The following is a 21,619-nucleotide window of genomic DNA, read 5'->3' on the forward strand; positions in this document are numbered from 1 at the left end:
GGGGGGGGGGGGGGAACCCCACACTTGTATTGAATTCTTATTATTAAACAAGAAAACTTTTTTGTAACACATACTTTACCTCGTTAGATACTGTAACTTTATGCCCTACCCGTGCATTAGCAGACATTAGTTGTGAGAGAATTTTTCCTTCCCCCTCACTGAATTTATAAACTGACCAATTCTGCCACTTTGTGGATGGCAGAAGGACATACAGGTTTTCTTGCCTGTGAGAGCAGGTGGTGATAAATATTATTGTTCGTGAGGTTTTGGTTTGGGGTTTTTCCTTCTTCTTTCTGTTTATGAATATCACTGTTTCACTTCCAGCTGTTGTTTGAGGGCTGGCTTTTTCCCCTTTATGTATTTTGCAGTAGGATTGTAGTATAAATAACGGAAGGATTACAGATACATATCCAAACAATACTTCTGAGAAGCTAAACATTTTAGAATCTTTGGAGAATTGATACAACAAGTACAAGTTTAATATAGGACAAACCTAAGTGTTTTTTTTTTTTTTTTTCCACATAGCCATGTTTTATACATTTTTTTTGACCTGGCTTGCTTCTTGAGAGTGAAAGTAAATGATCACCAGCTCCGCTCACCTTTATGATGTCATGTAAAGCCTTTATTTACCTGGTGAGTTTAAAAGTGTTACTCAATGGTGATCCGCTAGATGATGCATTTAGGACTTATATCTTGTTTCAAGAAGTTAGTTACTCCTTGACTGTCTGGATTTGCAGCAGATGTGAAAGTCTCTTTCATTTGGGATCAGATTCCTTTAAAAAATGTTTTCTTGAGGCCATGCATGCAGAGTCCCACATGTTGGTGTGATTGGTGGAACTGCAGTTCCATCAGTTACCTTCTGCCCTTGGCTCTAAGGCAGAACCGAAGTGCTGAGTCCTATTACTCCAAGTTTTCAGGTTTCTAAAAAACAACCTATATTGTCCTGTTAGCTGTTTTCCTTGCACACTGATGACTTTCACAGTAATATGAGGCACATAATGGCCAACTGCCGTGTTCCTGGGCAGAATTAGACCTCTAGTCTTTAATCCCTGCCTGTCTGACAGACTTTAATCTATTACTGATGGGCATAATTCTTCTGTCTTCTGTGGGAAAGATACATCTCTGACATGGCTGTTTTCTTAAAGTTGTAGTGTGTGACTTCCCACATGAAATGTTCAGCCTGAGCTGCATGTCTTAGAGCAAGTTACCTAAGTGGCTTCTGATGCTGAAGGTGGTGGGTTACTTTTTGAGTCATGTCAGATATACCAACAGGAGCTCGTAAATATGTAATGCAGGAGATTTTATCAGTGGTTAGAGATCCTCAGATCTCAAGGGTATTTTGTGTGAATTCCTTCAATACTGAAAAACTTTCTTAATTTTCAAATCAGTTACCTCAAAAGGCATGTGTGTATTGGTCTTCTGTCAGCATTACAAGCAGTGGAGTAGCCTTTTTCTGTTTGCATGAAAATAAAAACATGGAAACACCTTGTTAGGTCCTGATCTGACTGTTGGTCTGGGAGGGTTCTGTCGGGTTGTCGCATCTCTTTCAAGTGAATTAGAGCTTAAAAAGCCATCTTAAAATGGAGAGGTGAAATGGGACTCCATAAAGGAAAGAACATGTATGCCATGAAATCTATTAGGAACACTGTATCATAAAAATACAGGTACCTGCAGCAACCTAAAAAAACCTCTAAAATTGAGCCTTTTTCTGGAAAATTATCTAAATGGCTCTAGCATTGATCACATCAGTGGTGAAAATTTTATTTCTGTTCTTGGCTCTTGCTTCCCCATTACTTCATCTTGACACCACAACTCAGATACTGACTGATGGGTACTTCTCAGCTGCCTTTAGAGGCAGCACTTCAAAGTAAATGTATTTGGAGAAGCATCATTTGGAGTGCTGTTGTAGGATATAAATGGAATTGAAGTACCTGGTCCATTTACTGTGATATTCTGCATTTGTCCATGTGGTTGTTTGGCGGGATCAATTTTGGGATGCATTGAAGAGGAGTTCTTCTTCTGCATGTACCTTCTGCCCCTTCATTTTTTATTTTTTTTTTTGTACAGTTAGGTATTTTGAGCTTATTGCAGTTAACAGATCTGGAAACAGACCCCTTGCAGCAGTCTGGCAAAATCACAGCCACTGCTTGCTTCCATCAGTGTGTCGTTCTGACACTGGCTCTTGACTTTTTATGCCTGTTGAAGACTTCACAGAGACCATGTACGTGGAGTCTAGGCTAACATAAGAATTAAGCTTTTCAGCTTCAGAATTTTACATAGTGGGTATCTCATGCATGAGAGGTTGAAGATAGAGGTATGAAGAATACAGATTTAGTAGCTTAACACGTTTCTTTTTTAGAAAATTTTGATTTTGTGTATATGATAATGATGTGAGGAGCTAGTGTAATTACAGTAACTGCCTATAATGATAGCCTGAGGTTCTAGAAATAGTTTTAGTGACTTAAAAATAAAACCTGTTATCAGTGTTTGTCATTCATCAAAGTATTTGTCACTGTTCTTTGTTAAAGCAGTGGAAAATTCTGAAGAACATATAATACTTCATAACGCAGTAGACTAAGGAAAGGTAAAGATTAATTTAGAAGGATTTCTGTTGTCACAATAATACATGCAAGATAACAGCCTGTCATTTTTACTTAATATTTCTCTTAAAAGCCTAGTTCTTACATATCAAAGAACACAATTTATTAAATTTATATTTTTGTAATTAAATTCCTCTAGGGAATACTATCACTTGCTATAATAACTATTCTGATATGCATTGTGGAACAACAGCGATTAAGTCTTTTCTTAACTAATTTTGACAGATTATCAGAAAAAACACATGGTCTGCAGTTAAGAAATGAAATCCTTTCAGTAGGTTTACAAACAGCTTTTTAAAGACTGTTCTGTCACTGCTAATACTCTCCCATAAGCAATAGCACAACTTATATTTTAAGTAGAGTAAGAACAAGAAATACTTTGTGAGGGTTTTACTTGTATCAATGTTTTCCACTTCTAGTCTGCTACTGAGTTTTCTGTATATAACTTTGTTTTGTTGAACTACTGATTCAGTTCCTACAAACTCATTTCACAGGAAAGTGAAAATTCTTGTGGATTTTTTGAAAGGGGAGAACAGGGAAAGGAGTGGCTTTACGAATATGTATGCAGTGAGGAGGAAGATTTTGCGCTTAGGAAAGGACTGTTTTGGGGTTGCATAACATTACCTCATTTTATGTGATGTTGGCATATATTAATATCATATTGTAGATTTCAGATTTAAAAAAACAACCTCTTTAAAGCATTGAGTTTTTTTCTATGAAGGTTTTTTTTTCTTTATGCAGGTATGGGGAAGTGAAATATTTGGAATAAAGTGCTGTGCACAATAATTGGATTATGCTAAAAGTTCAAGTGCTTCACAAAATGTGCTATACTTACTGAGGTAGCTGAAACTTCTTTGCAGATAACATGAGGAATCTGTTTTGCCATGAAAGAGCTGCCTACAAAAGCCTGCTTTCTGTAAGCACTGGCTCAGGCAGTCCCAGGCTACCTCTTCAGATGCACAAAACTGGTCTGTTTTTTTTTTTATAGATGCTTCTGTTCTAGTATTTTTGGCCAGAATGGCTTGATACAGGAGAAGAGTATGGTACCCTGCTTTGAACTGGTAAATTGTTTTCAGGCAGTTAGTTGAGATTTGTGTGCAAGGAAGACTTGCAAAAATCTGGGTTGAGTATATCTGTAGTCCTTTCAATCTCTTCCCAACAATAGATTGTATTTTCCACATTTATGTATGGATCCATTTGTGTGTATGTGAAGGAAGAATGCTTGAGTTGTAGAAATTGCCAGAGCATTATATGGCAACTTCCACTTCTGTTGGACTTAAATTATGTTGTGGATGGAGTATATTCTAGTCTTCTGGTGGCAGAAAGATGGGTTTCTGAAAGAAAAATCTGCATTTTTCAGATGATGTGCTGTGCTTGGCAAAGTGTTAAATAAGCAAGTATTGCCTCACCACCAAGAAGACCCTGACCTTTTGTTTCCCTCCTCCAAACTAAGTTTGAATCAGTTTAATCCTCAGTCCAGTTTTCAACAAACTGAGCGAGACGCAGTGCAGCCTGTGTGCTGACATGCTAGTAGGTCCTTCAGATGGTCATAGCTGCACAGAACTTCAGTTTTTAAGAGGGCTGTAACATTTCCAATGTTGTTTAAAATCTACATAGTTTAAGACGAAGCCTTAATCACTGAAGAGAGGGAATCTCAGTACGTGAACTTTTATGTTGGAAATGTTACTCTATAAATTGCTAAAATCAATGCAGTTATCTGAAATTAATCACTTCAGAAAAAAATATAATTGAATTTCTGAAATTTGGAAGACCTGCTTTTTCTATTAGGAAAGTAAAGAAATAGCAAATAAAATTATATTTCAAATTTCAAACATTTACCACATTCAAGGTTATTCTGTAGTTATAGCAGATTCAGCATGACAAATTCCTCTTGGATTTAACTAATCGTCAGTTGTTCTGGGAAACATAAAAGCCCTAAAAATATTTTTTAGGTTAAATAAAAATCAGACAGAAATCTTTTCTGATTGTAGAAAACTGGCAAAAGCACACTTTGAAGGACAAGGTTCAGAACCCTTGTTTTATATTTGCGTAAATTTAACAATTTTGAAGTCTTTTCATCCTCATGCCTTTGAGAGTTTGAAAACATTTTGTGAAATCACTTGTTCAACTCTAATTTACTCTTGGTGTGGAATCCTTTCATTGCTTGCTAACTCTTAACAAAATTAATCTTGCTTGCACAGAGGAGACAGTAAATTGAATATGATTGAGTATTCAGGAAGAGTATCAGGAGTCTTGAGGAGCTGGAAGCTTTGAGTGTTGCCTTTTTGCCATAGCAATCAAAGTTGCAGCCCCAACTTATATTTATTGCCAACTTTAAATGACATGACATAGATTGTTACTTTTAATTACAGTGTTGGATAACTGTTATTGATGATATTAACTCACAGATCAAGACAAATAGGCACATGACCCTGCTCCTGAATGTTGTTTTTGGCTGCTAGGCGGTGTTCTTAGATCCAACAGATCTGGCTGCCACCTGCTTCTGGCATGTGGAGTCCTGGCACAAAAAGAAGCTGTGGTGTTGCAGAGTGCTGAAGGTTTATGTTTGCATGCTCTTTCCCTTTCCCATGACCTGCTTTTAGTGGGAGAACTCTGTTGCTGGCCCATAAGGTCACAGATGTATGTGATTTAGCTTCCAATAAAATATTGTTTTCAAGGGTGTTGGGGAAATTCAAGTCCTTAATCTGTTGTGTTTGCAAATTACTGTGCTTAGTAAAAATGTTACAACCTCTGTAGGTTCAATGAGTTGGAAGAGCATTTTCAATCTTGTATGTAGTCCTATGTTCTGATAAACATCAGTGAAAAAGTTAATGCAGGAAGGAAGTGAAAAAGTGGATAAATTAAATGTTTGCTTGAGCAAACTGCATTGCCTAACTAGAGAGAAATTAGTGACATCAAAAGTGAAGTGGTACACTTTTGATCCAGGTACTATTACTACAGAAGCCTTGACTTTTGAAACATGTAATAGAAATTAACATCTTTTCCAGACATTAGCAATTTTTTTCATTGCTGCTCTTTGCCTTTGCTTTTGTGCTGAAGTTGTGTGTGTATATACAGCATCTAATGTAAAGGATCTAAAGCTGTTCTTTGCATAAATAGTTATTAACAGGCTTGTGAAGTGATGCATGGATTTGGCAAGAAGGGAGCCCAATTGGGAGAAAACAAGAACAAAAAAAATAAAATCTGTAAAGCTAAGGATTAGAGCTGACAGAACAAATTTCCATTGAATAATTATTTTACCTTATTACTGAAACACTTCTGAAATCCCAAGTTTGGTAGTCTAAGTAGTTTGGCAATTTCTTTCAATATTGGACCCTGTCAGATTAAAATGGTTTATAGAGTTTACAGTTTCCAGAAAGTTTCTAGAAATTTCAAGCTAGTATTTCTGTTGTATAGAAAATCAGATACTTTAGAAGCTTCAATTCCTATAGACACTATATCCTTATCAATTTTGAAGAAATAGTAAAAAATAAGCAGGACCCAAGAGGACAGAAATAACCAAGTTTTCAAATACTAATATTTATGCTGGAGCTATGGTCAAAGAAGAGTTCTCTGCTGGTGCAAACAGTCATTAGCTTTTGGGTTTTCTTCAGGTACTTCTTTCCAGCAGAAGAGAAAACCTATACGGTGGGAAATTAAAAAGTGGTTTAAGTAAAGCAATAGCCCCAAATTTAAAAATTATTTTAAATTACCTTTATAATTGTTTACGTTTGGGTTTAGATTTGCTCTTTTGGAGATACTTTGTGTTACATGTAAACTTAACATTTCTCATGCTTTATTTTCTGCTTTTGTCTACTCGAAACCTGTTAAATCTGCATAAGGCTACTTCTAAAACCCTTTGTTCTTTAGAAGTTGTAATTCAAATAGATTTCAAGGGGAGATGTATAGATTGCAACATAGGAGTATGATAAGTTTAAAATGACAGCAGTTGAGTAAATACTTTCAATACAATAATTTTCAAAGGTGGCTCTGTGATTTATTTTTTTTTAATCTGAACAACTTAATAATTTTAGAGTAACTTGGTTTCTATTTCTTGTTTACTCAAAGTTTTTACATTATGCATCTTTTACTTTGTCATGTGCTGGCTTTGCTACGTTTCTCTTTCTTATTTCTTGTCCTACTTCTTCCTCTTTGCCTCATGACTTTTCTGTAATTCCTTTTTTGGTGGCTTTCTCTTTCAGGATAACGTTTTGTCATCTGCCTTTCCAAAGTAAATGGCTGTATGTGGGCACCGAAAGAGGAAACATTCACATTGTCAATGTGGAATCATTTACTCTCTCAGGCTATGTCATCATGTGGAATAAAGCCATTGAACTGTGAGTGAAATCAAGTCTGTCTGTTGAGGGGAGGGAACAGAAGTGTCCTAGACATTATTAACATCAGTTGCACTGCACCAATTACATGATCAAAGTATATAAATAGTCATATAAATACTTTTTATTCTCACAAATGTGAGTGTTAATATGTATGTTTCTGCCTATAACACTATTTTATCATAGTGCCTGGAATAGACACAAAAGTAGACAATATAAAAATAGATGTAAAAATCATTATCTGTGATAAAGAACTAGAAAAATAATATATGTTAAAATATGATGTGGCTGGTACTTGGGCAGGCTGTCGCTTCCACAGTTTTGGGGTCAAAGCCCAAAGTATAAAGATATGCACTGTAAGAGGGCTGATGCATGCCAAGTATAAAATTACTGGCTGAATATGTAAATTTAGGTAATGCTATTCCAGGAGCAAAGCATATTTTTTACAGCTATTATCATGGCTCCTGCAAAAAGTGTTTTGTGGGTGAAAACATATATGTGTGCTGTTATTTTGGTCCCAGAATGTTTTATCTATCTTCAAAACATATATGAAGTCCATCACTTGCCAAAGGTTGTTGAAACAAACAGCTCTTCATTAGTCCATCTTCTTTAATACAAGAAGTCAACATAGTCTTAACTCTGTGTTAACACCACCCAGCTCAGTCAGTTTATGAATAACAGCAAGACCTGTTTTCCAGCATAAAAATAAAGATCTTATCCAACGGTGTCAATTCTGTAACAACAAATGTTAAGATAGATGTTGTAAAGCTAATGGCAATTTTTTCTGTGTGGCAGTAAATAAGTCTTCCCTTCTTATAAAACGACAGAAATTAAGTGCCTAAAAATAGACAAAGTATTTATGGGCTTGAAGATAAAAGTTAAAGTGACTCCATGCTGAAATGCCAACAGCTTGCTTACATGGAGCCTGTATCTGCAGAATCTGTATTACTTGCAGTCATTTTGAGATGAAGTTTTGGGCATTTATTTTTTTAATTACATGGAAATATTTCTTGTTTAGGTCATCCAAATCTCACCCAGGACCTATTGTCCACATTAGTGACAATCCAATGGATGAAGGAAAGGTAGGATATGTTTAAAGACTGTTAAATACGTTATTTTCCAAGACAGATGCTTCTGGCAAAAAGATTTTTTGGGAAGTGCCTTGTTTAATTTCTCTGTAACTTTCTTTAACAACTAATGGCCTTGGTGTTCCTTTAGCCTGTTATTAATTGTGATTAACATCTGGAGAAAGCTTATATTACGTAGTTTCTTTATAGACAATGAGCCATTACCTGGAACTTCAGGAAGGATAGTGTGTTCTTCCAGGAAATCTAAGCAGAACAAATTCTAGTGAGGAAAATGCACAATTAAAAGTTCTTTTCCATCTCCCTCCTATTTTTACTCAAGAGGGAAGACACTTAAAGTTTAACATTGAAGTTTCTGGAATACAAAGGTGTTTCCAGGGACTCTTCAGAAGAAAGCATTTTTTCTTTCTAATTTTGTATGAATGTTAGTTGCATTAACTGGAAGTTTAGGAGAATGACAAGAAGTACGAAGTAAACATCTCTAACATTGAGGTCTTCACCTCTTCTCGCTAATTTTTGTCTAAGTACTTGTAGTCACTACATATAGTATTGTGCTGCACCTCTTTGGGGCAAGAACTGCAGGCATTGCAAATGGTGTTACTTTGCTTATTCTTATAAAGATTTAATGTATCTGCTTATTGCAGCTTCTGATTGGCTTTGAGTCTGGAACGGTGGTATTATGGGATCTGAAGTCAAAGAAGGCAGATTACAGATACACACATGATGAGGTAACGTTTTTTTATCTGCATGACTTACTATATCATTCGCTATTCTAATAGCAACTTGCTTTAAGTTTTTTATTTCTTCTCCTGCTTCTGTTATCAGTGCATCAATAAACTGAAACTGATTGAATTTGAAATTGCAAGTACTTGAACTTATCTCTAGAAGAGCCATAGAGTTTGAATAATAGAAACCTCAGGCCACCTAAGTGTTCACTGAGTTGGAGTTTGTGAAGGAATGAATGGTGGCATGGATTGGATTTCTTTACTAACTTTGGCGGTGAGGAGGTGGAAGCTTTCAGACACATTGTCTGTTATTGAGTAATGTGATGTTCACCTGTGTTAAGTGCTCGAGTATTAAGTTGAAGCAAGATGGTATAGCGATTTCTGTAATTTGGAATCTCTCATATGTTCTGGAAGTGGGTGGGAGAAACCACTATGTAGTCTTAGTGACTCAGTAGAATTAAAACTGGGAGAGGTTTAAAAAAAAATAAATCACAATAGCATTGAATGACACTATTTCTTTAAAACTTGATTCTTGAGAGGAAGTAGGCTTTTTGAAAGACTGAGATTAAGAAAAACCACTCAGTGTAGTATGTTAACTGATGTATTTTATTTCAAATAACATAAAATTAGTCTCAACTGATTGTAAAAAGTCTATACCGAATAGCATTGAATGACACTATTTCTTTAAAACTTGATTCTTGAGAGGAAGTAGGCTTTTTGAAAGACTGAGATTAAGAAAAACCACTCAGTGTAGTATGTTAACTGATGTATTTTATTTCAAATAACATAAAATTAGTCTCAACTGATTGTAAAAAGTCTATACCGTTGTTCATTACCAGCTAGGCCTGTTTCTTGTATCACAGTGAGTATGTTTTCATTAGCTCTGCACTGAGCTTTTCCCAAGATAGTATTTGGGATTTTCTGGTGGTGGTTCTGGCTCAGTACTCGTGCTTGTGTGTCTGTTAGCTCTACCAATGACGTCTTTTTGAAGGGGGGAGTCTCGGAAGAAGTCTACGCCTTAGGTCATCAGAGCTGTATTAGAGCATCAGAGCAGAATGAGCTTTCTTTGTTCATAAATGTCTGTATAAGCCTCAAAATATGTCATCTGAAGAGCAGTTTTCTATCTTCCAGTTTCATTGTATACACCTAATTAATTCTCTCTGTTTCTTTGTTTCATAAACTTACTTGTATCTCCATCATGCTTTTCTAGTCTTAATCGGGTTTTCCCTATACCTCTTATTCTACTTGCTCTTCTCTACTTTTTTTTAGTAGTTCTATTTTATCTTTGTTTTATAAAGAGAAACACAGCAACAATATAATATATTGAAGATGTGGGCATGCTGGATTTATGATGTGGACTAATTATGTTTGGTCTTGTTTTCTTTGTCTTTTGGTCTTGATTCTGCATTATCCTTTTAATGCTGAAAGCATTAAGCAGATACTTCCTTGGAACAGCCTACTGAAAACCAGAGTCTCATTCTTCAGTGTTGATTGTTGGCTCAATGTCCACTGCATTTATGCATAGCTTCACATTTACTTAGATAATAAGTCTTTCTGTAGTTTTTCACTGAAATCTTGATTTCTGCCTTAAATACGCTTTGGTACTGTCAGCAGACTTGTCACCTTAATATGCTTGTTCTAATTTTCTGGGTTAGTAATGAATAAACTGAGCAGCACAGATCCCTGAGGGTCTCTACCAATTACCTTCATCCTTGAACTAATCAATTACTGCCAGCCTGTTTTTATTCTAGCTTCCTTTTACTTCCCGATACCTTAACCAATTACTCATCTGTTCAAGTATCTCTGGCCTGTTTGGTTTTAGTTTCCTTTGAGAGATGTTGTCTCATTCTTGTTGGAATACTGAAAATTGTGTAGACAGTTTTATTGGTGTTTCAATTAGCCATATGCTTGTTAACATTTAGGAGGTTGGTTGGATATGATTTCCTTGTACAAAAAGCATGTTGGCTTCTCTTACCTGGTATATTATACTCATCTGTATGTTGATTAACTCTGTTCTTAAAAAGAGTTTTGTTACAGCTTCTAGAAACTTACCCAGGGTAGACACAATGCTACTTATTCTTTTTTTCTTTGGATTTTTCTGGTCCGTTAGTTTAAAACTGACTGTACTTCTTCCTGAACCAACCCTGATTTGAGAGATTGCAAACAGCAGTGAATAGCTGTTTCATCTTTGATTTCCTTTAGGATTTATAAGTGAATGCATGTAGCTGTTCAAGTTGTTTTTTGATTGCAGAAGAGGTAATAAAATACCTCAGGTAAGATCCTTTGGTAAAGAGATGTTGTTATCATAAGTTGGGAATGGATTGGAAGGGGAGAGAAAAATGAAAATCTATGGATTAATTTCGCTATTCTCATTAGTGAAAATTAATGTACAGTTAAGTTGCTTAAAAAAAAAAACAAGGAACTATTTCTCCAATGGTCAAGTTATTTAGATCTAATCTTCCAAGGAGGAAGGCAGAACAGAATAATATCCCTCTTTTTTTATTTGGATTTGATACAGTATAGGCAGTTTCAAATTCTTCTGTATTCTGGCCTGGATGACATCGAAATAAAATGATTAATTTTGTCTAACAGAATTGAAAAATACGTGTTTCTTGAAAGGTGCCATCATAGAGAGTGCTGTAATTGTTTCTGGACCGATGGCCTTGAGAGAAGATCTTATTAGATACCGTAAAGATAATGAACAGAAAGCTGCAGGAAGTGAATGATTATATGTATGCTATATATATCTCTCCATTTTTTAGTCCAAGTCAGGTGAGATGGGGCTTCTCCTGTATCTTACTTCAATTTTATTCTTCAGTGCCTCTCAGTTTGGCATTTAGCTTCAAAAATGAAGAATCTCCCTCAGTTTGCCAGTGATAGGAATATTCAGTTCCATAATGTTATCTTTCTAATCATATGCTGATTTCTAATCAGTGCTGACTAACTAGCGGCGTATATAAATATACTGTTCTTGCTGGTTTTCAGCTAGCACAGTTTCAAGTAAGTGAATGTACATGTTAAGAAATCCAATAGAAATAGTTTTTTGTATTGCATTTTTCAATACTAAAATGATATTGCCAAATAATGAAGACTTTGCTGGTTTTTATGAGCAGCTTCCTTAACAGAAAAGAGAAAAGAATTATCACCTGCTTAATGCTGAAGGAGGTTACTGTGGAAAGGTTGGTAACTTTGAGTCTCAGACAAGTAACACCATAACTGCTACTGTGAAAAAATGTTGACTGGCATTGTTGGAATTCTGATAATAAGGTAAACTGTTCATTCTAGTTGAATATCTTAGCAATTCAAATAGTTAACCAAAAATAAAATGTCTCTGTCTCTCTCTATAGTAAGCAAATAATTTTTTTCAGTTGCAGGCTAGTACAGTTGTGTAGATTTAAAAGTAGGATGGGAAAATCAGAAACCAGGGAAATTGACTGAACTGAGCAAGACACAGGGAGGGTACAGCTAACCAAGGTTTTGGGTAAGTGGAGAGTAACTAGTAGATAGTTCTAGGTAGAAATAATTTGTGTGTCCATTCTAAATTTGAGTCCACCTTGATTTTTTTTTTTTCTTTTTTCCACATTTGAGACTCATACTGGTTTTGTTCTCTCAATGTGTAATACTGACTTGAGAGTTGAAAAACTTTGGTCAAGAAGACGCAGCACAATCAGATTTTTAAGATATGTAATAGAAATAACCAAAGCGTTTTTATAAGGATGAAACCAGGATTTAAGACAATTCAGAACTTTTAGAGTTACGTTTGCTTCTGAATTTTTTTCTGGAATATCCTTTCTCATTGACTGGAGCACTAAGACATCTGCTCCCTTTATTATAAAGGAGCCTAAAAAATTGGTGGCCATATTAATTCCTTATTTAGCTCGTTCTTTTATCCCCAGTAACAAATAATTTGGCTGACATATCATAATTATTAAAGTATTGTAATGTTTTGCCAAGACCTTTATTAACTAGCTTAGTCTAATCTAAGATTGTGTTATTGCCCAAAAAGGCAGTCTTATCTTAACCACCCCAGCAACAGCTTTCCGTAAGGAGTTGTGGCTGCATGACAATACAGCAAGTCACTTCATAATTAACTCTTTTCCCCTCTTACTCCTACACCCAAGAAAAGTATCAGTTGGAAAGACCCATTGCACATGAAAACTTAAGATTTAAGGAAAATCTTCAGACTTTCTGCCAATGCAGTCGTTTCCTTCCTCAAGAGAGCACACACACAGTCTAGCAGCGGTGTAGTAATGCCTTATCTCATGAGATCTCCTCTGCTTCTGATAAGTGTGAGACAGAGCAGAGAAAGCTCCCTGCTGTTTGATTTCCTGGTAGCAAACCTTGTAAATTTGAATACTTCTGTGCACAGAATCTTTCTAGTGCTTGTTTCTTGTTGATTTCCTGGCTTTGGCAGAGGCTTCTTTCACATGTTGACTGTAAGGGCTATATTCCATCCATGAACGTGTGCCACCTCTTATCTCACAGAGGGCAATACATGTGACGTTCTGCCCTGTAGCAGGAGCAGGATTTTAAACCTCTCCTTGTTCTTGATGAGATCTCTTCTGAGTGTGGAGTTGACAATTAGTAAGAAGAGAGCAACTTAGTCCGATCTTGTCATGTGTGAGATCTGGTGCAGAGCTGCTCATCAGACACAGGAAATGCTGTCTGGTCCTCTGTTCTTCCTCCCTTACTGTGCCGTCCCAGACTGCTCAAGTGGAGAGTTGCAGAGGGATCTTGTTTGGTGAATCAGGCCTGTTCATTAGCACCAGGGGAAGGTTATGTGGCTCTAACCCTATTTAAAACAAGTAATTCTTCTGATACTGGTTAACTGGGTAGTCCCATCAGTTTCATAAAATTCCATCATCACCAGTCCTTGCAAAGGTGATGACTGATTCTGTGCCTATCAAAAACTGTAGTTCTCTACCTGGGGTGTGAGCCTTGTTGCTGCTGGGATTTACAGATCTGACATCAGCAGAGCTTGGCAGTACAGCACAGCTGCAGTTCTGCATGATGTCAAGGCACAAAACATAGCCATCAGGACTCTGGAGCTGGATACTCTCCTACTGTGCAGGCCTTTTCCTGTAACAGTGCTGTGAAACACCTCTGTTTGAGTGATGATGCCTGTTAATGGGTGACTAGGCTTCAGCAGGCATCGTGAACATGATGGCCAGACACATTGATATCATAGAGACTGCTGGAAATTTTGCCATTGAATTTGTCTCCTCCTCTCTCACCCCTTTGTATTTGACATTGGTCTTGAAACATGCAACTTGAGGGGCTCTGCAGTCTACCACCATCATTTGATGCACTCTTTTGCCTCAAAACTTCAGGTGTGTCAAGGGGTCCCAATGCTGTGATCTTCCTCTGCTAAGCAACAACAAGGGTCAAACTCCCTGCATGATCAGAGGTTTATGAAAAGATACTGATGTGATTTCTTCAGGGAAGAATCTGAATCCTGTTTTTTTGTTGTTGTTGCTTCCTGCTTGCTTTCATTCCAAGTTACTTCACCTTTAGGAGGCTTTTTTGAAGAGAATTCCCATGTTGTGGTGGGGAAGTCTCACTTATTGCCTTGGAACCTAGATCTGTGCAACACTATCCATGCTTTCTTCTTGTCTAAGCATGTGTGCCTGCTCTAATAGTTGCAGCACAAGAACACTAGGAGGACTCATCCCAAGGACAGGAATGCTTATAGACTGGGCAACACCACCCCTGAAACCTTTCTAATCGTATTTCTGCTTAACCATGGCTGGGGGGGGCAGCTCGAGGTCATGATTAGTATTAGTGCTGATTGCTGGCATATTCTTTCCTCTGCAACATTCTAATTTGTAACAGGAATTTAATTAGAACTCGATGTTGATTTTTCTCTATTACAAATGAGATCCTGAACTTTCAGTACTGTATACATTTTATTATAACAGCATCATGTTGCATGTTTAGAATTAGAAGAATGCACGAATGTAACATTATTTTTCAGAGAATTTGGAGGAAATTATCTGTGACATAATGGAACTGTGGTTGTGAATTAACTTCTCTTTAGAATGTTTCTTTGAACTCTTTCCTCAAAATATCCTTTTTGTCTTGGGCAGGCTTAACAGAAAAATCTGTAAATTATTTTTGCATCATTCTTAATTCTTTTATGTTCAAACATTGAGGACCCTAAAGAAAAGTTATGCATATATTAAGTGTAATACAGTTTATACTGCAAATATTTCCCATACTATATTTTCAGCCATGAAAGAAAGAAACAAAGAAAAATTATATCTCAACTCTAGTTTTGTTTCTAAAAAGTTAAAGTGCAACTTTTGAAAACTAAAACTAGTTTTTTTAGTAAAGTCCAATCTTCAAGTAGTATTTTGTTCTGATTTAAAGTAAGCTTTGATAGCATTAACTCAGCAAATGTATTATAGACTACTATTTTTAGGCTCAATGTTCTGGTACATGGCTGAGTGTAAGAGATTATTTTACAGCATTAAAAACATGTCAAAGTAGCCTGTGGGATTAAGGCGGGGGGAGGAAAGTGCAACCCTGACATGTGACTTGCCAGATACCAAAGCATCTCAATGCAGCCCTTAGACACTTGCACATTTCATTGCATCAAAATATATTGCCATTTAAGTCTCAGTAGCTACATTCTTTTTTTTTTTTTTTTCTTTTGCAGGGTTTTTTTTTTTTTTTCTTTTGCAGGGTTTTTTTTTTTTTTTCTTTTGCAGGGTTTTTTTTTTTTTTTCTTTTGCAGGGTTTTTTTTTTTTTTTCTTTTGCAGGGTTTTTTTTTTTTTTTCTTTTGCAGGGTTTTTTTTTTTTTTTCTTTTGCAGGGTTTTTTTTTTTTTTTCTTTTGCAGGGTTTTTTTTTTTTTTTCTTTTGCAGGGTTTTTTTTTTTTTTTCTTTTGCAGGGTTTTTTTTTTTTTTTCTTTTGCAGGGTTTTTTTTTTTTTTTCTTTTGCAGGGTTTTTTTTTTTTTTTCTTTTGCAGGGTTTTTTTTTTTTTTTCTTTTGCAGGGTTTTTTTTTTTTTTTCTTTTGCAGGGTTTTTTTTTTTTTTTCTTTTGCAGGGTTTTTTTTTTTTTTTCTTTTGCAGGGTTTTTTTTTTTTTTTCTTTTGCAGGGTTTTTTTTTTTTTTTTTCTTTTTCCATTTGCAGGGTTTTTTCTTTTTTCTTTCTTAGGCCACTGACAGGAGTTAGCACAGGTACTCCCAAACCATGCTTGCTTAGAATATTTTGGTAAACCTGTAGAAAAGCACTCAGTGTCATTATCCATTCAAGTTTACCAAAAAAGTACTATCTGTGTCCATGGAAACGGAGGACAGTGAAATGTCAATAGGCTGTGGTAGACAGGCTGGTTGCAGAAGAAATAATCTCATGTCATGGACTTTACCAGTCATGCACAGTATGTTTCAGTCTCAATTAATGGCACAAAAAAGTGAAGCATCACGGTCAAATCCAAAGAATGATGAAAGGAGTTCTCCATGATTTTGGTGCATTCTTGTGGGAAAGTATGCAGAAGCATTCTGCCAAAGATTGTCTTATACTTGAAAAGAAAGCAAGCAGAAATGTGAACTATTGGAATAATAAAAAAAAAAAAACACTTTGCCTCTTTTATTTTCTGAATTGTAGTAACTGTATTTGCAGTAGTCTAAACTTTGGTATTAGGAAAATGGGTTAAAATATGTATTTTTAGAAACAGGGAGAACTGCTTAAATTAAGTTTTTGAATTCACATCAAAGTGTCAATACATTTCTGTATGTATGTTGTCTTGCAGGAAGATAGGGTACCAAGAGTGGTCTCAAACTGTTTTGAAATGGTGCATATAATCAGTTGCAGGGCTAAAATCAGTCTGTAGAAAGTGAAATGAAAGGGATTTTTTGTATATGTATTTTTATGAATTGAAACAGTTAAATCCTCCTTGGTGGAAAAATGCAATCAAAGCTTAGTTAGTGAGGTCAGGACTTGGGATACCTGTGCAAGCAACTCTTCTTAAGGATACAAATGCTTTAAATATAGCACCAGTCCTTTGTGGTACTAGTGCGTGATCCTGTCATGAGGGATTACTGTCTGTTGGGATCCATATGACCATGATATGTTCCCCAAAGATACTCGAGATAGATGAATCAGCACCAACTGTTTTAAGCACACTGCAGTATTATGGTACCAAAAGGGTACCAGATGACATTTTAAATCTAGATGAGAATTATGATTAAAACTTTGAGAGTATTATTCTGGATCAGTAAGTTTTGTGTAAAATATTGTAAAAATATGTTACTGCTAGGGGCTTTTTAGTGTCTAAGAAGCTATGTATAGATTTGCAGCTTCAGTGGATTTGGCCTGATTTTTTTCTATTTTGGATGTTATGCTTTCCTTCAAATTCTAGCACTAATGTCAACCATGGGAAAACTTTTACTGTTGAGTTTTGAGATGATTTTGGTTTTTTCCAGTTTTGTTTTGGTGATTGAAGCTATTGATATCAATCAACTAGTGCCACCTACAGTTATTGTACTTTTTTTTATTGTAAGTGACTTGTCACTGTAGATATACCAGCCTGTTGTACATCTAGGGATTGTGCTATAGCTACTTAGAGGTCTGGTTTTATTTTTAGGCTTACAAAAATTGTGAATTGTGTAATAGCAAAGGGTAGTGCTTTTTACCAAAGCTGATCATACTGAGCCCCCAGAATTGTTAGTTGGATTACTTTGAAAGTACATAAAACATGTATTTTTGCAATGCTTTAAATTATATTTAGCTGCATTGCTAAATGTAACCAGATGCTATATAAAACTAGGCAATAAATAGCTGTAAAGCCAAAGGCCTCATGTTCTTTCAGTGTTCTTTCCATCCCATCAGGTTCCTTGCAGAAATTAAGTCATAGCAGTTATCCTTCCCCTTTTTTTTAAGTTTATCAGATCTTTTCATGTTCATAAGCATTAATGCTTTTTCAACAGTAATGGCTTGTTGCATTTTCTTCTCCTTGACCTTCTTTTTCAAGACAAGGAAAAAGTGTTCATTTCTCAGATTTATCCTTCTATAAGGCTTTCTTTCATAGTGATTGTTAAGACCTATTTCTATATAAATGGAACTGCTTTTGATACACATTTGCTCTATGTGCTGCCAACTGTTGCAAAGGTTAGACTCCACATGGGAAGGTACTTAAAACATAGCTATTACTTGTATTAATAATCATAGTATAGATAATCTCCGTGAAATAAGAGATGCAGAAAACAGAAATGGCACCAGTCTTTTCTTATTAGTTAACCTCCGTGCCTTATTTGTACTCTTTGCTTCATTGTTTACTTTTCTTTCACCTTAAGGCAGCAACTAAATTTCATTTAGTCAGCTTTTTTCTGCAGTAAGACTTCATGTGGCGTGGCTTAATCGTTCCATTTCTAATTTCATGATTATAAAGGTGTTTCTGTATCCATGGAGAGATTTACTAGTAGATCCCTACCTTCCTGTACCTCAAAACTGCTATTGCAACATTAGAATGCTTATTCAAACTAGCATTTTTTTATCATTATTAATCACAGTTTCCAAAACCATCTTGTTACTTCAATTTTACTTATGTTCTCAGCCCATGCTTGCCTCTTGTGCCTATCCACATATTTAAAACTTTGACTTAATTCCATCAAGTATGTATTTTTTGTATGGACAGCGTATTTTTCCCAATAACAAAAAATTTTGGTTAACAAAGCTTAAACATTACTTGCAGTTATTCTCTGCATGATACCCGTTGCTGAGAAATTTTTCCCCTGAAACACATCAGTACAATGAAGACAATATTTTTGATGGATAAAGTATGTCTGAAGGTACTTAAGAATGGAAAACTTACTGTAGGTAAATTAGGACATACTAAGAGTGGTACTATTTAATTAGTACTTCCTGTAATTTTCTTTTGTTGTCTAATGTCATTGAGGAAGGACTAAGGATGAAACGATATTAAGATACGTGACTTCCACTGCTCTGTTTTCTCTCTTCTTTTGCATAGGCTATCCACTCTGTGGCTTGGCATCATGAAGGAAAACAATTTATTTGTAGTCACTCAGATGGTACCTTGACCATATGGAATGTAAAATCTCCTACCAAACCATTCCAGACAATCACTCCACACGGTAAGATGAAAATGGATACCCACTGTGTTTGACAGCTTTTAAACCACAGAGAACTTATTTTTAATAGAAGTGTGTTTTGCAAAATCAAGTATTAAAAAATGCACTTGCAGTGCAAATAAAAAAACCTTTCTTTGTCATATAAATTCTGATAAAATTAATTTATTAAAAAAAGCCCAGTCTTAATGAAATAACAATCAAAATCAGTGCAGTTTAATCTAAATCTCTGAACTTTAAACTGGCCTTTCACACAATAGCATTGATCTCAAAATTAAGTAATGTATATTTTGCAAGGCTTGGTTTTTGCTTGACTTTACAAACCCATATGTTGTTTAAAATACATATAAGCGAGCATCTGTTTCATGTATAAATGTGTAGATTACCATAAATTCTTGGAAAGGTTGTAACAGAGTAAGACTAGCATGTGGTAAGATGTTCCCACTTCTGGTAAGTCTTGCATTAAAGTTAATCTAGGAAATTAACCTTACATGTTGTTCTGTGAAATGTGCTGCTGCTCTTCAAAAAAGTTCTATACAAATGCTAGGTTTACACGGTGTGCATGTGTTTAAATCGTGCCTTAGCACCTCATTTACCTCTGATTCTCAAGTGTGAATGTAACAGTGAGGAGAATCTAATGAGGTTACAGTCGCAGTACAAGATGCTAATAAGTTAAGCAACCTGGTTTACTTATCTGAGTCTCCAGCAAGTCAAGGTTTTTCTGTGCTGGCTGTGGACTAGAGTGGAAAGAGGAAGCTGTGGATTTCCACATAATCCTGTAGCATCAAAAAACTGATTGCTACTGTAGTAGTAAGGCTAGTTAGACAAGACTAAATTTATGTTTTTTCGCCTCTTGTAATAAACATTTTGATTTTGGGCTGCAAATTAAATACTCTGCAGAACTTTATAGTTGTATCAGACTTTATCAATATTCAAATAGAAAAGATGCATATTTACACTGTATTCTTAATTTCTGCAGACTCCATGGGAAATTGTATCTGTAGAAGCTTCAGTTGCTAATAGTGCACAACAGAGAAAGAGAAGGCCTTCATGTTCAAATTCAAGTCTTAGCCCTTAAGGATAACACTCAGGATAAACTTCATTTTACTTAGGCTGACCAATTTTAATTGCAAAATGGTAGGCATTAGATAAATTTTAAATCTCCCAGTGCTACTTAAAACAATGTTTTTTTTAGGGGAGGACTATAATTTTGAAAAAAATTATTGTATAACACTTCAGGGGAAAAATGAGAAAGAAAAGAAACAAAAAAATTGCCAAAATTCCCTAAATCTAAATATTCTGGGTTGATGTTTTTAGAGTTATAACAATATTTAATGGTTTTATTCCAAGGCATACTCTATACTTCAGAGGTGTTGAATGTATGACTGTTCTACTTTGCTAGTTGCATGGTGAATTTCATAATTTGCCATCATGTTATGGAACTGTAAGATTAATGTAAGAAAATGATTCACTTTAGGAAAGCAACTGAAGGATGGAAAGAAGCCAGAACCCTGCAAACCTATCCTTAAGGTGGAATATAAAACAACTAGAGCTGGGTAAGACTTGTTCTGTATGCAAAATTAACATATGTAAAATAAGTGCAGCTTGTTGGGAATGTACTTCATTTTCCAGTTGTTGGGATACATATCCTGATGGCGTTGAACAGTAAAACAGCTGAAATAGTTTTGGTAAATCAGATATTGCTGAATAAACTATAAAGCCATATGTGAACAAATTACCATATACAATCCTTTACTTAGGTGAAGATACTGTTAATGATTATCTGCATGCTTCTTCCATGTTATTACTAGAGTGTATTTTTGCTCAGTCTTTTGAGAATATTAAAGAAAGGCTGATAAAGCATAGAAGAAACTGAAGAACAGGCTTGAAAAAGTGAGCTTCGACACATAGTAGCCTGATGCAAATACCCTAAATTCTAAACGCGTTTTACCCCCAAAAAAGTTACTGACAGAAACACTATAGTGCTGGTATGGTACAGTAATTTATGCAGTGAACTGTGCCTAATTATGCACATTAAGAATGTAACAAAGCAGTAATTGCAACAAGAGGTTCAGATGGAATTACAGTATCCTGAGAAGCATGTTTTGTTACCGAGACTGCAATTAGGTTTGAAGGATTTTGTGAACTGTGTGGAATTTCTTTTATTCATAGTTCTGAAGTGCTTTAAAGTGTTTGAGTAAATAGTGGAATATAAAGATAAAATATTCATGGAAACCTGTTCAGTTACTTGCAAATATTGATTTATTTTTTTTCATGTATTTTTTTCACTTTTTGGGAGGGGTGAGGGGAGTTGTATGACTTTTTGTTTCCTTTCCAGTCATTCAAATCTATAGAAGATTGTTACTTCATTGATGTAATATAGGTTTCTTGTATATCTTGATATACCTGTATATATACTATCAGTGGCTTTGTGTATTTTTATTGTTTGCTAAAAGTGAACTAAATAGAAATTTAAGACTGCGGCTGATTTCCAGATGTAAACTCATCTACGATCAGCTAGAAAGCCATCTTTTACTTGAAGCAGTCTCTATCTGTCTGCATATTCCTTTCTCAACTGAAATGTCAAAAGCTGATCAAAAGAAAGATGCAGCTAACCAAAAGCAGTCTCAGCTTCAGCAAGTTACAATTTCTGCAATCAAAAGCCCTCTATAATGGGTACTCATTCTGAAGAAACAGATTAGTTCAAAGCCTGTTCTATGCAGTTGTAATATTACAACATGAAAACTAGTTGAATTTTCACGCAGTTTAAAGAGGAGTTTATTCTA

At 35.4% G+C, this 21,619-nt stretch overlaps 1 protein-coding gene across 10 annotated transcripts in view; it reads left to right on the plus strand.

The window, feature by feature from the left end:
- The window catches only part of STXBP5 (syntaxin binding protein 5 (tomosyn)), a 107,336-nt gene that overhangs the window by 34,190 nt on the left and 51,527 nt on the right, over positions 1 to 21,619 (plus strand). For all 10 annotated transcript variants that reach the window (XR_001413025.1, XM_014950893.1, XM_014950895.1 and 7 more), the window contains exons 5-9: positions 6,803 to 6,937; positions 7,953 to 8,016; positions 8,664 to 8,747; positions 18,716 to 18,839; positions 20,311 to 20,389. Coding sequence is in view for 9 of the 10 variants with exons in the window: in XM_014950893.1 (XP_014806379.1) it covers positions 6,803 to 6,937; positions 7,953 to 8,016; positions 8,664 to 8,747; positions 18,716 to 18,839; positions 20,311 to 20,389 (486 nt within the window). In the remaining variant the exon portion in view is untranslated. The remainder of the gene's footprint in view (positions 1 to 6,802; positions 6,938 to 7,952; positions 8,017 to 8,663; positions 8,748 to 18,715; positions 18,840 to 20,310; positions 20,390 to 21,619) is intronic.

The sequence above is a fragment of the Calidris pugnax genome, unplaced genomic scaffold (genome assembly GCF_001431845.1).
Source record: "Calidris pugnax isolate Ruff unplaced genomic scaffold, ASM143184v1 scaffold24, whole genome shotgun sequence".
Classification (NCBI taxonomy): Eukaryota; Metazoa; Chordata; class Aves; order Charadriiformes; family Scolopacidae; genus Calidris; species Calidris pugnax.